The sequence below is a fragment of the Mustelus asterias genome, chromosome 22 (assembly GCF_964213995.1).
Source record: "Mustelus asterias chromosome 22, sMusAst1.hap1.1, whole genome shotgun sequence".
Taxonomy (NCBI): domain Eukaryota; kingdom Metazoa; phylum Chordata; class Chondrichthyes; order Carcharhiniformes; family Triakidae; genus Mustelus; species Mustelus asterias.
In genome coordinates this window covers 75513631-75527955 of record NC_135822.1, presented here as the reverse complement: position 1 = coordinate 75527955, position 14325 = coordinate 75513631, and the positions used below count along the sequence as shown (strand labels likewise).

Below are 14325 nucleotides of genomic sequence, written 5' to 3'. Positions count from 1 at the left end.
CACACACACCCTCACTCACACACACACACCCTCAAACACACCCTCACACACATCCTCACACACACACACCCTCACATACACACACCTTCACACACTCCCTCACACACTCACACCCTCACATACACACACCTTCACACACTCCCTCACACACTCACACCCTCACACACACAACACACCCCCTCACACACCCCCCCTCACACACACCCTCACACACACATACACACACACCCTCACACACTGTAATCCCAATTCCCCGCCTGCTTCTCCTTGGGCCGTTCCCCCGGGTTGAGGTTGATTTGTTTCCGCAGTGAAAATGGTTTCTCCATTGATGTGGAGTCCGATGTGTGACCAACACTCTCTGTCACAGGTGGGCGCACGGTGGTTGCTGCAATGGGTGGCAGGGGCGCCCGGGGTGCCATGTGCTCCTTCCATTGTTGGCGCTTGGATTCAGCTTGTTCTCAGCGATGAAACCCCAGGTGTTCAGCTCCTTCCCGGATGCTTTTCCGACACGTTGGGCGAGTTTGGTCCAGGGATTCCCAGTGAGAATGATGCACTTTTTCAAGGAGGCTGCGAGGGTTTCATCTGCCCTCCTGGGGCTGGCCTGCCGTGTCGAGTTGAGTGCTTCAGGAGTCTCATGCATGTGGCCCAGCCCAGCAGGGCTGATGGCGTCAGTGGTGGTCAGTGCTTCCATGTTGGGGATGTTAGCCTGAGTGAGAACACTGTGGTTGGTGTGTCTATATCACCAATGGATTTGCAGGATCTTGTGGAGACAGCACTGGGGGTAACTCTCCAGCTACTTGGAGGGGAACTTGCAGGTGGTGTTCCCAGGTATCTGCTGCCCTTCTCCTTCTAGAGGGAAGTGGTCATGGGTTTGGAAGGTGCTGTCTAAGGATCTTTGGTGAATTGCTGCAGTGCATCTTGTAGATAGTACACACTGCTGCTACTGAGCGTCGTGGTGGAGGGATTGAATCTTTGGTGAATTGCTGCAGTGTATCTTGTCGATAGTTACACAGGAAGCCAGTCTGGTCTGAAACTGTTGGGGTTTCCATGATGTCTCAGTTGGTGAACTTCATTTTAAGGAGTGGGAGGTGCCTGTGTGTGAGTCCTTTCAACATGAGGTGGCCATTACACACCAGCAAGTCCAGAGGAGGGGTGGGGGTGTCCAAGCTGACTGGAGACTAGGCCCCCAACCTCTCACACACACTGTTGTCCATCCCGGTCCCCATCCTCCCACATACTCTGTTACTCCACCCCTCCCTGTTCAGATCATGTTCTCCCTCTCAATTCACTCAGGGTATTCTTTGCACCCTCTAACCTGGTGAGACCGGTGCTTGGAGTACTCGGGAAGTATACATGTCTCTTTGACCCTATTCAGGAACACTGCCTAGTCCTCGTAGCCCAGGACTGCTCACCTTCAATGTTCCTCTGTTGGCCATTTTCTGGATATCTTCTGCCCCCCAGAGTGCCCCGCTGGGTATGTAGAGTGTGTGTCCGTACCTCCGTGCTGCCTCTCGACATTTGGTGTCCACTTCCTGTTCAGCAAATGCTGTTGGAGAACCCACCTGTGTGCCGGGAAAGAATGATTCCAGTGTGGAAAATAATGGGAAACGCAGTAATTCAGCAGCCAGGACAGCACCCCAAAACCTGTCCCGTCTCAGATTAAAGCAAAATACTGCAGATGGTGGAATCTGAAATAAAAAACAGAAACTGCCGGAAAATCTCAGCGGGTCTGACAGCGTCTGTGGAGAGAGAATACAGCCAACGTTTCGAGTCTGGATGACCCTTCGTCAGAGCTAAAGAGAGGGAGAAATGTGATGGATTATGTTGGAGAGAGGGTGGTGCAGGTGAAGTAAAACAGAAGGTCAGTGATAGGTGTGAGCTCAGAGAGATGTTCAGAGCACAAGGCAAAGGAAATGTTAATGGCACTGTAAAGGACAGTACAGGTACTGACAGTGGCATGAAGGTTAGATAGCAGAATGTGTGAATAGGAGAACAGAGGTGAGTGTTTAGAGAAGGCAATACTGAGGAACAAGTCTCAGATGGCCCTCTGGGAGAGGGGGGTTGCATTGGGACAATAAAAATTGTATTAAAAAAAAAACAGGGCAAGGTGGAGAGATACTTCCACAGTCTAAAGTTGTTGAACATAATCAACGTCAGGTCCAGAAGGCTGTAACGTGCCAAATTGGAAGATTGCAAGTTCCCCTCCAAGCCACTCACCATCCTGACTTGGAAATATATCGCTGTTCCTTCACAGTCGCTGGGTCAAAATCCTGGAATTACTTCCCTAACGGCACTGTGGGTCAACCCACAGAATGTGGACTGCAGCGATTCAAGAAGGCAGCTCACCACCACCTTCTCAAGGGGCAACTAGGGATGGGCAATAAATGCTGGCCAGCCAGCGACACACATGTCTCAGGAATGAATAAAGAAAAGATGAGGTCTTGCTCTCTATTTGCCGACACTTGTGCTGGATGTTTCACATGATCTGTCTATTTTTTTTCCCTCTATGCTCCCAATCTTTAAAGCCTTGTTTGACATCTTCTGGTCCTGTAATTGCCTGTGCCAAGACTGCTTCTAACTTTCCCCTCCATTGCTCAGTGTGTGTGTCCTATCGGTACGGATTCCCAGCTAGTGGCAATAATCACTCACTGTTCATCCACTCCCAGTAAGGTCACACCAGCAGATACTTCCTCCTGTCATTCTTTCAGCCTTGCTTTGCTCTTTGTCTGAATTGGATTGGGTTGTCAGTGTCATGTGAAGGCTGGCAGTATCTAATAGGCAGTCTCAGTCCGGTTCAGGAGGGTCAATGCTTAAAGCACTTACTGAGAGGTCCTTGCCTCCCTCCTCCCTTGCCCCATGTGGACAGCTGTGTCACCATTTGATTGAAAGCCATTGGCCGGAATTTTCCCATTCCGCCCGCCACGGGAATCGGAGTGGGCGAGGGGCGGAGGGAGCATGGGAAGATCCGTTGAACTCGGGCAAGATTTTACAGTTTCGGGATGAGTGAGGGAGTAAAATCCGGACCATTGTCTGGAATTCCTTCCCTTAATCCCTCTCCTCCACTTCACCTCCCTCTTTAAAACTCCACCTTATAGACGGAGCTTTCCATCACTCATCCTAATCTCTCCACTTTGAGCCCAATCTGCCTCTTCAATCCTGCCCTTTGTGATGTTTCTGCTTGGCCAAGATCCTCCAGATTGATGTGGTCATCAGTAGGATGCTCTTTGAGGAACTGGAGGCGAGGGTTTCGATGAGGAACAGAGTTTTCTCTGCATCTCCCCCGACCTCCCACTCCACTCAGATAATGTACTTTTATTGGCTCCATTGGGAGGCATGAGTGAGCTTCAATGGCAAACTTACCATACAATCTGCATGTTTGAGGAACTCCTCTCCAAACTCCTTTATTATCTGAGGGTGGGCAACTTCGACAATGAGGTCAGCACATCTGGAGAAGAGAAACAGCCAATAATCATTCCTCCACAATGAGGAATTCATCCAACAGGAAGCTATTCCCTCGCTACCTTTCCAATACCCGGTGAAGCCTCATTGGAAAGAATCTGAGACAGAGCTCGAGCTGGACTATCCTTGCTCCAGGAAGGGACACAGTGACAATGACATGTCACAAACGCCACCCAAACAGGACAGTAGGTTTGCCACCCCCTTGCCCCTTTACTTCCCAGGTGCTGAGGACAGAATGTTCTTGGCAGGTTGACCTGCCAATGAAGCAACATCTTCAGACCTCTTTCAGCCCCGTGCGTCACTGCAGGAACAGTCTGCTCTTCCAAACTCAGTCCACAGAACATTTCTTCCCTCCATCTTTCACTCTGCTGTCAGCCCAGTTATCCTCAACATTCAGCCCCGCTCATTCTGCTAACTCTTCTATACACTCTGTCCAATGATATCCTTCTCAAGGTGTGATGTTGCTCCCACATTGGCCACAATATTCCAGCTGGGGATATACCATTCCACTCGTGTGAAAGGCAGATCACTCACCTTGCAACAAACTTGTTCAGATCCTCCAGCTGCAGTTCCTTTCGGACTTTCCCTTCCATCTTTCTCTGGTTTCTGTTCCACACAAAGGCCAGTTCAAAACCGTATTGCTGGCCTTCTGCCTCAATCATCTCTGTCAGGTACTGACCTGCGAGGAACGAAGAGAGGGGAAGAGTTTTTACCCTCCAACAGCATGAAGCCTTGGCCAATAGCAAGAGTCAGTGAGTCATCCTATCCTCAGGATGTCACCTGAATAGGAGCTATCCAAAGGTTCCTCTGCAAATCACTTTGGGTCGGCAAAAAGAGTCGGCAAAAAGAGGAGCAGCATTTACCTCTGAGAGAGAGGTGGACCTAGAGGAACACAGCCAAGAGTGGATAAATAAAACCCAGGGTGTAAGGCCCCCTAACCCTCGTGAGAGAGAGAGAGACAGAGAGAAAGAGAGCGAGAGAGAGAGAGAGGGAGACAGAGAGAGAGATAGAGAGAGAGAGACAGAGAGAGAGAAAGAGAGCAAGAGAGAAAGAGAGCGAGAAAGAGATGAGAGAGAAAGAGAGCGAGAGAGAAAGAGAGCGAGAAAGAGGCGAGAGAGAAAGAGAGCGAGAGAGAAAGAGAGCGAGAGAGAAAGAAAGCGAGAGAGAAAGAGAGCGAGAGGGAGACAGAGAGAGAAAGAGAGCAATAGAGAAAGAGAGCGACAGAGAGAGAGAGAGAGAGACAGAGAGAGAGGGAGAGATAGAGAGAGAGAGAGAGAGAGACAGAGAGAGAGAGAGGGGGAGACAGAGAGAAAGAGAGCGAGAGTGTGCCAGAGAGCAAGAGAGAAAGAGAGCGAGAGAGAGACAGACAGAAAGAAAGAGAACAAGAGAGAAAGAGAGTGAGAGAGAGAGATAGAACGAGAGAGAGGGAGAGAGAGAGCCAGAGGCAGAGAGAGAAAGAGAGAGCCAAGGAGAGAGAGAGCCAGAGGCAGAAAGAGAGAAAGAGGCAGGGAGAGAGAGAGAGAGAGAGAGTGAGTGAGAGGCAGAGAGAGAAATTGAGAGGCAGAGGTAGCGAGAGAGAGAAAGCGAGAGGCAGAGAGAGTGAGGCAGGGAGAGAGGCAGGGAGAGAGAGAGAGAGGGAGAGTGAGTGAGAGGCAGAGAGAGAGGCAGGGAGAGAGAGAAAGCGAGGGGCAGAGAGAGTGAGGCAGGGAGAGAGGCAGAGAGAGAGAGGCAGAGAGAGAGAGTAAGAGGCAGGGAATGGGTAGCTCATCATGCTTCAGGTTTATTACGAGTAAGCTGAACTGAGTGTTGGCAGGGTTTATCAGTACAGTATTTATAATAGTAAGTTTTATTGGTAAAGCTTTATTCTTGGTAAGGTTTGTTGCCAGTAGTAAGGTTCATTCACATCAGTTAATAACTAGAGAAATTGCAGGGCTGTTCCAACCTCAAGGGGGCACATCCTGTGCAATGTGGGAACTCCAAGATGCTTCCCATGTCCTGAATAACTATTTGTCATCAGTTGCAGTAGTTTGAGCTCCAGGTTTCAGAACCTGGGCAGCAGCTGGTGTCATTGCTGTGCGTCCATGAGGTTGGGGGCATGTTTATAGATGTGGTCACTCCGCAGCTGCAGGGAGAGAGGGAATGGGTAACTACCAGATAGTCAGAAAGAAACAGGCAGCTGTTGCATTCCACTCTCAAACCCTGCAGAGTTCTAAATACTGATGAGAGTGATGGTTCATCTGGTAAGTACGGCTGGAGCCAGGTCCATGACACCATGGGTGGCTCAACTAAACAACAGGGGCAAGGAGGGGGTGGGGGAGGGGGGGGGGGCGCGATTACATGGAATATCGGAAGAGCAATAATGATAGGTGATTGGATCCTTAGGGGAATAGATGGCAGCTGTGAATTCAAGATCATGTTGCGTCCCTTGTGTCAAAGAGGTGAGTGAGCGGGGAGGGTGAACAGCCAGCAGTCATGGTCCGCATTGACAGAAGGAGAGATGTGGTCCTGCAATCAGGGTTTAGTGAGGCAGAGGAGGACCACGAAAGCAGTAATCTCCGGATTACTCCTGATGCCACGGGGAGCAGATGATGCAGCTGGAGATTCGCTGCAGGAAGGACGCCTTTAGATTCCTGGGACATTGGGATCAATTCTGGGTGAGGAGGGGCTTATATAAGCTGGAGATCCTGAACAGGAGTGGGACAAAAAGCATGCAGGGGAGGATTGCTGCTGCTATCGGTTTGAAAGGGCGATGGAAGAGGGTGAATTCAGATAGGAATGGAAATAGAAGGCGAAAGGTTAGGGAGTGAGTCTGGAAGGTTTGAAAATGGAGAAAAGACATTGGCAGCGTTCAAGGCTATCTCTCTCTCTCTCACAACCTTTCTGTACCCTGACAGTGCGCAGGTCAGACTTTTGTCCATCTCTGCAGCTGGCACAGGTTGCCAGTCTGTCACCAGGGGTTTACAGGGCACGACACCACATCAACCTTAGTCACCCTCACACTGACAGATAAACTAAGGGGCAATTTAACATGGCCAATCACATCTTTGGAGTGTGGGAAGAAACCAGAGCACCTGGAGGAAACCCACGCAGACACGGGGAGAACGTGCAAACTCCACACAGACAGTGACCCGAGGCCGGAATTGAACCCGGGTCCCTGGCGCTGTGAGGCAGCAGTGCTAACTACTGTGCCACCATGCCGCCCTTCAAGGCTTCTGTTCCATGAGTACAGCCAATAAGCAGACAGGCTGAGGGTATAGAAAGGAACGTATGATATGATTGGTCTTAGGGAAACATGACTTAAAGAGGAATGGTCGATTCACGTTCCTGTTTACAGGGTTTTAGGTGAGATAGAGAGGGGGGTCAAAAAGGAGAGGTGGGCAATGTTGGTTATAGAATCCATTACAGTTGTAAGGTGGGACAGTGCGTTCAAAAGGTCATCAAATTAGGCCACATTATTGAGCTAAAGGACAAAAACAAAGACAAATGCAAGGTGATTCATTTTGGTAGATGGAACCAGGGCAGGACTTATTCAGTTAATGGTAGGGCACTGGGGAGAGTTACAGAACAAAGAGATCTAGGGGTACATGTTCATAGCTCCTTCAAAGCGGAGTCACAGGTGGACAGAATGGTGAAGAAGGCATTCGACATGCTTGGTTTCATCAGTCAGAACATTGAATACAGGAGTTGGGACGTCTTGTTGAAGTTGTACAAGACATTGGTAAGGCCACACTTGGAATACTGTGTGCAGTTCTGGTCACCCTATTATAGAAAGGATACTATTAAACTAGAAAGAGTGCAGAAAAGATTTACTAGGATGCTACCAGGACTTGATGGTATGAGTTATAAGGAGAGGCTGGATAGACTGGGACTTTTTTCTCTGGAGCGTAGGAGGCTGAGGGGTGACCTTATAGAGGTCTATAAAATAATGAGGGGTATAGATAAGGGAGATAGTCAATATCTTTTCCCAAATGTAGGGGAGTCTAAAACTAGAGGGCATAGGTTTAAGGTGAGAGGGGAAAGATACAAAAGTGTCCAGAGGGGCAATTTTTTCACACAGAGGGTGGTGAGTGTCTGGAACAAGCTGCCAGAGGTAGTAGTAGAGGCGGGTACAATTTGGTCTTTTAAAAAGCATTTAGACAGTTACATGAGTTTGATGGGTATTGAGGGACATGGGCCAAATGCGGGCAATTGGGATTAGTTTAGGGGTTTTAAAAAAAAGGGCGGCATGGACAAGTTGGGCCGAAGGGCCTGTTTCCATGCTGTAAACCTCGACGACTATGACTAAAAAAGGGGCAGTCACAATACTGGGAGTATGCCTATCCCAGTAACCTTTCACCCCTATGTTAATCAAACATCTATCTCGCTCTGCCTGTAAAGTATTTAAAAACCTGCTTCCACTGCCTTTTAAGGAGTTCCAAACACTCGTGACCCTCTGAGACTACAAACACATTGCTGCAGAAAATGATCTTGAATATAGTCCAGAACTCTTGCTCCTGTTGTCCCTTTGCACTATTCCTATCCCAGGGTATATTTAAATGATTAAAGTTCCCATTATAATTACTCTGTCATTCTTACACCTCTCTGTAATTTCTTTGCAAATGCGTTCCTCTACATCCTTAGTTAGCAGTCTGTACACTACACCGGTCAATGTTATTGTACCTTTTTCATTCCTTATCTCCAGCCAGAAAGATTGCGTCCTTGTTCCCTCTGGAACGTCCTCTCTCCAGTATTGTAATACCATCTTTCAGCAATACTGCCACTGCCCTCTCCCACACCTTTTCTTCCTTTCCCTGTCTCTCCTAAACACCTCACACCCAGGAATATTTCATGTCAGGTCCTGCTCTTTTTTGAGTCAGATCTGTGTTGTAGCGATAATATCATAATTCCATTTGTCAACCTGTGTCTGTAGCACACCGAGCTGATTCGCCACACTCTGTGCATTCACATGCGGCACATTAACTCCGATTTAGGCTGTTTTATTCTGACTCCATCACATGACTTACTATCACCTGTTCTATCAAACTCTCCGAGTATTCTATTTACCTTGAAACTACTCTCTGATACATCCTCCTTATCAATTCATTCTTCTCTACTTCCCACTGCCAGGTTTTTCTCCTCTCCACCCTGAATTTTCCGTCAGGTTTTCTGTATTTTACCACCTCGCTCAGGCGAGGGCTGTAAAATCCCACCCGAGGCCACTGGGGAATTCCGTTCTGCGAGCTGCACTCTCCCCGATTCCGGGGCGGGCGTGGCGGTAAGATTCCCGCTACTCTGTCTTTCAGATGAGATATTAAACCAAGACCCCAACTATCTGCTCAGGGTGGCTGTCAAAGATCCCAAAGTATTATTTGGAAAGGGTATTATCCCCAGTATCCTGGTTCATATTTATCCCTCAGTCAACATCACAATAAGGCAGTTTCTTTGATCATTATCACAGTGTTTGTGGGAGTTAGCTGTGAAAACGGGAGTTTTCATTGGCTATGGAATTCTTTGTAGATGTCCCGAGGATATGAAAAGTTGGAGTAAAAAATGCAATCCTTTTTTCTATAAAACTACCTAAGTGACCAAAGCCGATGATCCCAATTCTCCGACGCTTCCCGTCCTGAGCCATTGGGGGTCTCTGGACTGATGCGGCTCCTGAGGGTTCTGCTGGGGAAATTCTCCTGAAAAACAAAGTCAAAGGGGAACATTGGATGCTGCTGTGTATATTTTCAGGATGCTGCTGTGTATATTTTCAGGATGCTGCTGTGTATATTTTCAGGGATGCTGCTGTGTATATTTTCAGGGTTGCTGCTGTGCATATCTTCAGGCTGGCTGCTGTGTATATTTTCAGGATGCTGCTGTGTATATTTTCAGGGTTGCTGCTGTGTATATTTTCAGGATGCTGCTGTGTATATTTTCAGGGTTGCTGCTGTGTATATTTTCAGGATGCTGCTGTGTATATTTTCAGGGTTGCTGCTGTGTATATTTTCAGGATGCTGCTGTGTATATTTTCAGGGATGCTGCTGTGTATATTTTCAGGGATGCTGCTGTGTATATTTTCAGGGTTGCTGCTGTGTATATTTTCAGGATGGCTGCTGTGTATATTTTCAGGATGCTGCTGTGTATATTTTCAGGGTTGCTGCTGTGTATATTTTCGGGGATGCTGCTGTGTATATTTTCAGGCTGGCTGCTGTGTATATTTTCAGGATGGCTGCTGTGTATATTTTCAGGCTGGCTGCTGTGTATATTTTCAGGATGCTGCTGTGTATATTTTCAGGGATGCTGCTGTGTATATTTTCGGGGATGCTGCTGTGTATATTTTCAGGATGGCTGCTGTGTATATTTTCAGGGATGCTGCTGTGTATATTTTCGGGGATGCTGCTGTGTATATTTTCAGGATGCTGCTGTGTATATTTTCAGGGATGCTGCTGTGTATATTTTCAGGATGCTGCTGTGTATATTTTCAGGATGCTGCTGTGTATATTTTCAGGGTTGCTGCTGTGTATATTTTCAGGGATGCTGCTGTGTATATTTTCAGGGATGCTGCTGTGTATATTTTCAGGCTGGCTGCTGTGTATATTTTCAGGATGGCTGCTGTGTATATTTTCAGGGTTGCTGCTGTGTATATTTTCAGGGATGCTGCTGTGTATATTTTCAGGATGCTGCTGTGTATATTTTCAGGGTTGCTGCTGTGTATATTTTCAGGCTGGCTGCTGTGCATATTTTCAGGGATGCTGCTGTGTATATTTTCTGGGATGCTGCTGTGTATATTTTCAGGGTTGCTGCTGTGTATATTTTCAGGATGCTGCTGTGTATATTTTCTGGGATGCTGCTGTGTATATTTTCAGGGTTGCTGCTGTGTATATTTTCAGGATGCTGCTGTGTATATTTTCAGGGTTGCTGCTGTGTATATTTTCAGGGTTGCTGCTGTGTATATTTTCAGGGTTGCTGCTGTGTATATTTTCAGGGTTGCTGCTGTGTATATTTTCTGGGATGCTGCTGTGTATATTTTCAGGGTTGCTGCTGTGTATATTTTCGGGGATGCTGCTGTGTATATTTTCAGGGATGCTGCTGTGTATATTTTCAGGATGCTGCTGTGTATATTTTCAGGGATGCTGCTGTGTATATTTTCGGGGATGCTGCTGTGTATATTTTCAGGCTGGCTGCTGTGTATATTTTCAGGATGCTGCTGTGTATATTTTCAGGATGCTGCTGTGTATATTTTCAGGATGCTGCTGTGTATATTTTCGGGGATGCTGCTGTGTATATTTTCAGGCTGGCTGCTGTGTATATTTTCAGGATGCTGCTGTGTATATTTTCAGGATGCTGCTGTGTATATTTTCAGGATGCTGCTGTGTATATTTTCAGGGATGCTGCTGTGTATATTTTCAGGGATGCTGCTGTGTATATTTTCAGGATGCTGCTGTGTATATTTTCAGGGATGCTGCTGTGTATATTTTCAGGGATGCTGCTGTGTATATTTTCAGGATGCTGCTGTGTATATTTTCAGGCTGGCTACGTGAATTCTGCTTTCCCCTGATTCTTTACCAGTCCCACAATAGCCCATTGGTCAAGATGAGGGAATTCTGCACCATGTTGACAAATGTAAACTCAGCTCATGCATTCCTGCTTTCGTCAGAACAGAGATATTGAAGAATGTATGTGAACTAGCTGTATAAAACTTCAGTTAGGCAGTTTTGAATAAACTGAAGGTCGATAAGTCCCCTGGGCCTGATGAAATATATCCTAGGATTCTTTGGGAGGCAAGGGATGAGATTGCAGAGCCTTTGGCTTTGATCTTTGGGTCCTCGCTGTCCACGGGGATGGTGCCAGAGGACTGGAGAATGGCGAATGTTGTTCCTCTGTTTAAGAAAGGGAATAGAAATGACCCTGGTAATTATAGACCGGTTAGTCTTACTTCGGTGGTTGGTAAATTGATGGGAAAGGTCCTTAGGGATGGGATTTACGACCATTTAGAAAGATGCGGATTAATCCGGGATAGTCAGCACGGATTTGTGAAGGGCAAGTCGTGCCTCACAAATTTGATTGAATTTTTTGAGGAGGCAACTAAGTGTGTTGATGAAGGTAGGGCAGTTGATGTCATATACATGGATTTTAGTAAGGCGTTTGATAAGGTCCCCCATGGTCGGCTTATGATGAAAGTGAAGAGGTGTGGTATAGAGGGAAAGTTGGCCGATTGGATAGGTAACTGGCTGTCTGATCGAAGACAGAGGGTGGTGGTGGATGGAAAATTTTCGGATTGGAGGCAGGTTGCTAGCGGAGTGCCACAGGGATCAGTGCTTGGTCCTCTGCTCTTTGTGATTTTTATTAATGACTTAGAGGAGGGGGGTTAAGGGTGGATCAGTAAATTTGCTGATGACACCAAGGTTGGTGGAGTAGTGGACGAGGTGGAGGGCTGTTGTAGGCTGCAAAGAGACATAGATAGGGTGCAAAGCTGGGCTGAAAAATGGCAAATGGAGTTTAACCCTGATAAATGTGAGGTGATTCATTTTGGTAGGACTAATTTAAATGTGGATTACAGGGTCAAAGGTAGGGTTCTGAAGACTGTGGAGGAACAGAGAGATCTTGGGGTCCATATCCACAGATCTCTAAAGGTTGCCACTCAAGTGGATAGAGCTGTGAAGAAGGCCTGTAGTGTGTTAGCTTTTATTAACAGGGGGTTGGAGTTTAAGAGCCGTGGGGTTATGCTGCAACTGTACAGGACCTTGGTGAGACCACATTTGGAATATTGTGTGCAGTTCTGGTCACCTCACTATAAGAAGGATGTGGAAGCGCTGGAAAGAGTGCAGAGGAGATTTACCAGGATGCTGCCTGGTTTGGAGGGTTGGTCTTATGAGGAAAGGTTGAGGGAGCTAGGGCTGTTCTCTCTGGAGCGGAGGAGGCTGAGGGGAGACTTAATAGAGGTTTATAAAATGATGAAGGGGATAGATAGAGTGAACGTTCAAAGACTATTTCCTCAGGTGGATGGAGCTATTACAAGGGGCCATAACTATAGGGTTCATGGTGGGAGATATAGGAAGGATATCAGAGGTAGGTTCTTTACGCAGAGAGTGGTTGGGGTGTGGAATGGACTGCCTGCAGTGATAGTGGAGTCAGACACTTTAGGAACATTTAAGCGGTTATTGGATAGGCACATGGAGCACACCAGGATGATAGGGAGTGGGATAGCTTGATCTTGGTTTCAGATAAAGCTCGGCACAACATCGTGGGCCGAAGGGCCTGTTCTGTGCTGTACTGTTCTATGTTCTATTTGGAGAATTGCGTGCAGTTCTGGTCACCACACTAGCAGAAGGACGTGGATGCAAAGAAGGTTCCCCAGGATGTTGCCTGGTCTGGAGAGTCTTAGGTTAAAGTTCATTTATTTGTCACAAGTAGGCTTACATTAACACTGCAATGAAGTTACTGTGAAAATCCCCTAGTTGCCACACTCTGGTGCCTCTTAGGGTACACTGAAGGGGAATTTAGCATGGACAATGCACCTAATCAGCACATCATTTGAAGTGTGGGAGGAAACCGGAGCACCCAGAGGAAATCCACGCTGACACGGGTAGAACGTGCAGACTCCACACAGACAGTGACCCAAGCCGGGAATCGAACCCGGGTCCCTGGCGCTGTGAGGCAGCAGCGCTAACTACTCTTGTATGAGGAAAGGTTGGATAAACTCAGATTGTTTGCATTGGAAAGACGTAGGCTGAAGGGGCGACCTGATAGAAGTCTACAAAATGATGAGAGGCATGGACAGAGTGGATAGACAGAAGTCTTTTCCCAGGGTGGAAAGGTCAACCAAAAGAGGGCACAAGTTCAAGTTGAGAGTGGGAAAGTTTAGGGGAGACGTGCGGGGAAGGTTTTTCACACAGAGGGTGGTGGGTGCCTGGAACGCACTGTCAGTGGAGGTGGTGGAAGCAGGCATGTTAGCAACACTCAAGGCCTATCTCGATAGACACATGAATGGGAGATGAACAGAGGGATAGAAACTACGCACGGGCAATAAGTACTGGGTCTCAATAAGGATTAGGAATCGGCACAGGCTTGGTGGACCAAAGGGCCTGTTTCTGTGCTGTGTCGTTCTTTGTTCTAACTGGCTGTGCTCACTCTGGCCAGTAATTGTTGAACATGTAAATATCGAATCCATGTGCCCTGGGCCCACATCACAATGCCTCACAGGAATACGCTGCTGTTTGTGGGAGCTTGCTGTGTACAGATTGGTTACCATGCTTCCTACACTACAACAAAGCGGATCAGTCTTCCTGCTGAACTGCTACACAAAGAAAATGAAAGGTTCCGGGCACGGAAACACAAAGCAAACTTTGAGGAAATGTTGATGACTACTTTCAGAAGCAGTTGATTGTGTAAAAAACTTTAGGATATCCTGAAGCTGTACTTCAGAAATATCACTCTTTCCTTCCATTTGTGCAAACAAAATCCAGCACTGATTCCGTACCTGAAACTACCAAGAGGAAGCACCACACAAACCCTGAACAATGGCCAGCACAAACCTCAGCAATGAAAGGCGAGTTGTAATTTTCTGTACTCTGAAGCCTTCGTTCCTTCCAGAATGATTGGGATGAGATAAAGGTTTGGAAACTGCTGGTACAGCGGCAGGGATGTACTTTAACCCAGTTGGTTAATAATAAATTGGCAGTCCTAATGTTTGTTTAGTTTGTTAACTGCTTGCCCCACATCGTTTTAAATCCCCCTCGGTTGTGTGTGATCACAATGCCTCCTCTTCACTGGCTGTGGGCATCACAGTTCTGCTTGCACAGAGACCTGGAGGCTTCCTTATGTCTTTCTGCCAGGCCACCATCCCACATTGCCCACTTTGGATAGCTTCCATCCAGGCCGTCCTGCACGGATTGCCTGATA

General features: G+C 47.3%; 1 protein-coding gene across 4 annotated transcripts in view; it reads right to left on the bottom strand.

The window, feature by feature from the left end:
- Window positions 1–14067, bottom strand: part of aspdh (aspartate dehydrogenase domain containing) — a 106663-nt gene extending 92596 nt beyond the window's left edge. For all 4 annotated transcript variants that reach the window (XM_078239686.1, XM_078239687.1, XM_078239688.1 and 1 more), the window contains exons 1-5: window positions 13959–14067; window positions 9016–9122; window positions 3994–4138; window positions 3361–3445; window positions 1413–1562 (exon numbers count right to left, since the gene is read on the bottom strand). In XM_078239686.1, the coding sequence (XP_078095812.1) occupies window positions 1413–1562; window positions 3361–3445; window positions 3994–4138; window positions 9016–9070 (435 nt within the window). In that variant the 5' untranslated portion in view covers window positions 9071–9122; window positions 13959–14067. The remainder of the gene's footprint in view (window positions 1–1412; window positions 1563–3360; window positions 3446–3993; window positions 4139–9015; window positions 9123–13958) is intronic.
- Window positions 14068–14325: the final 258 nt, after the last annotated feature.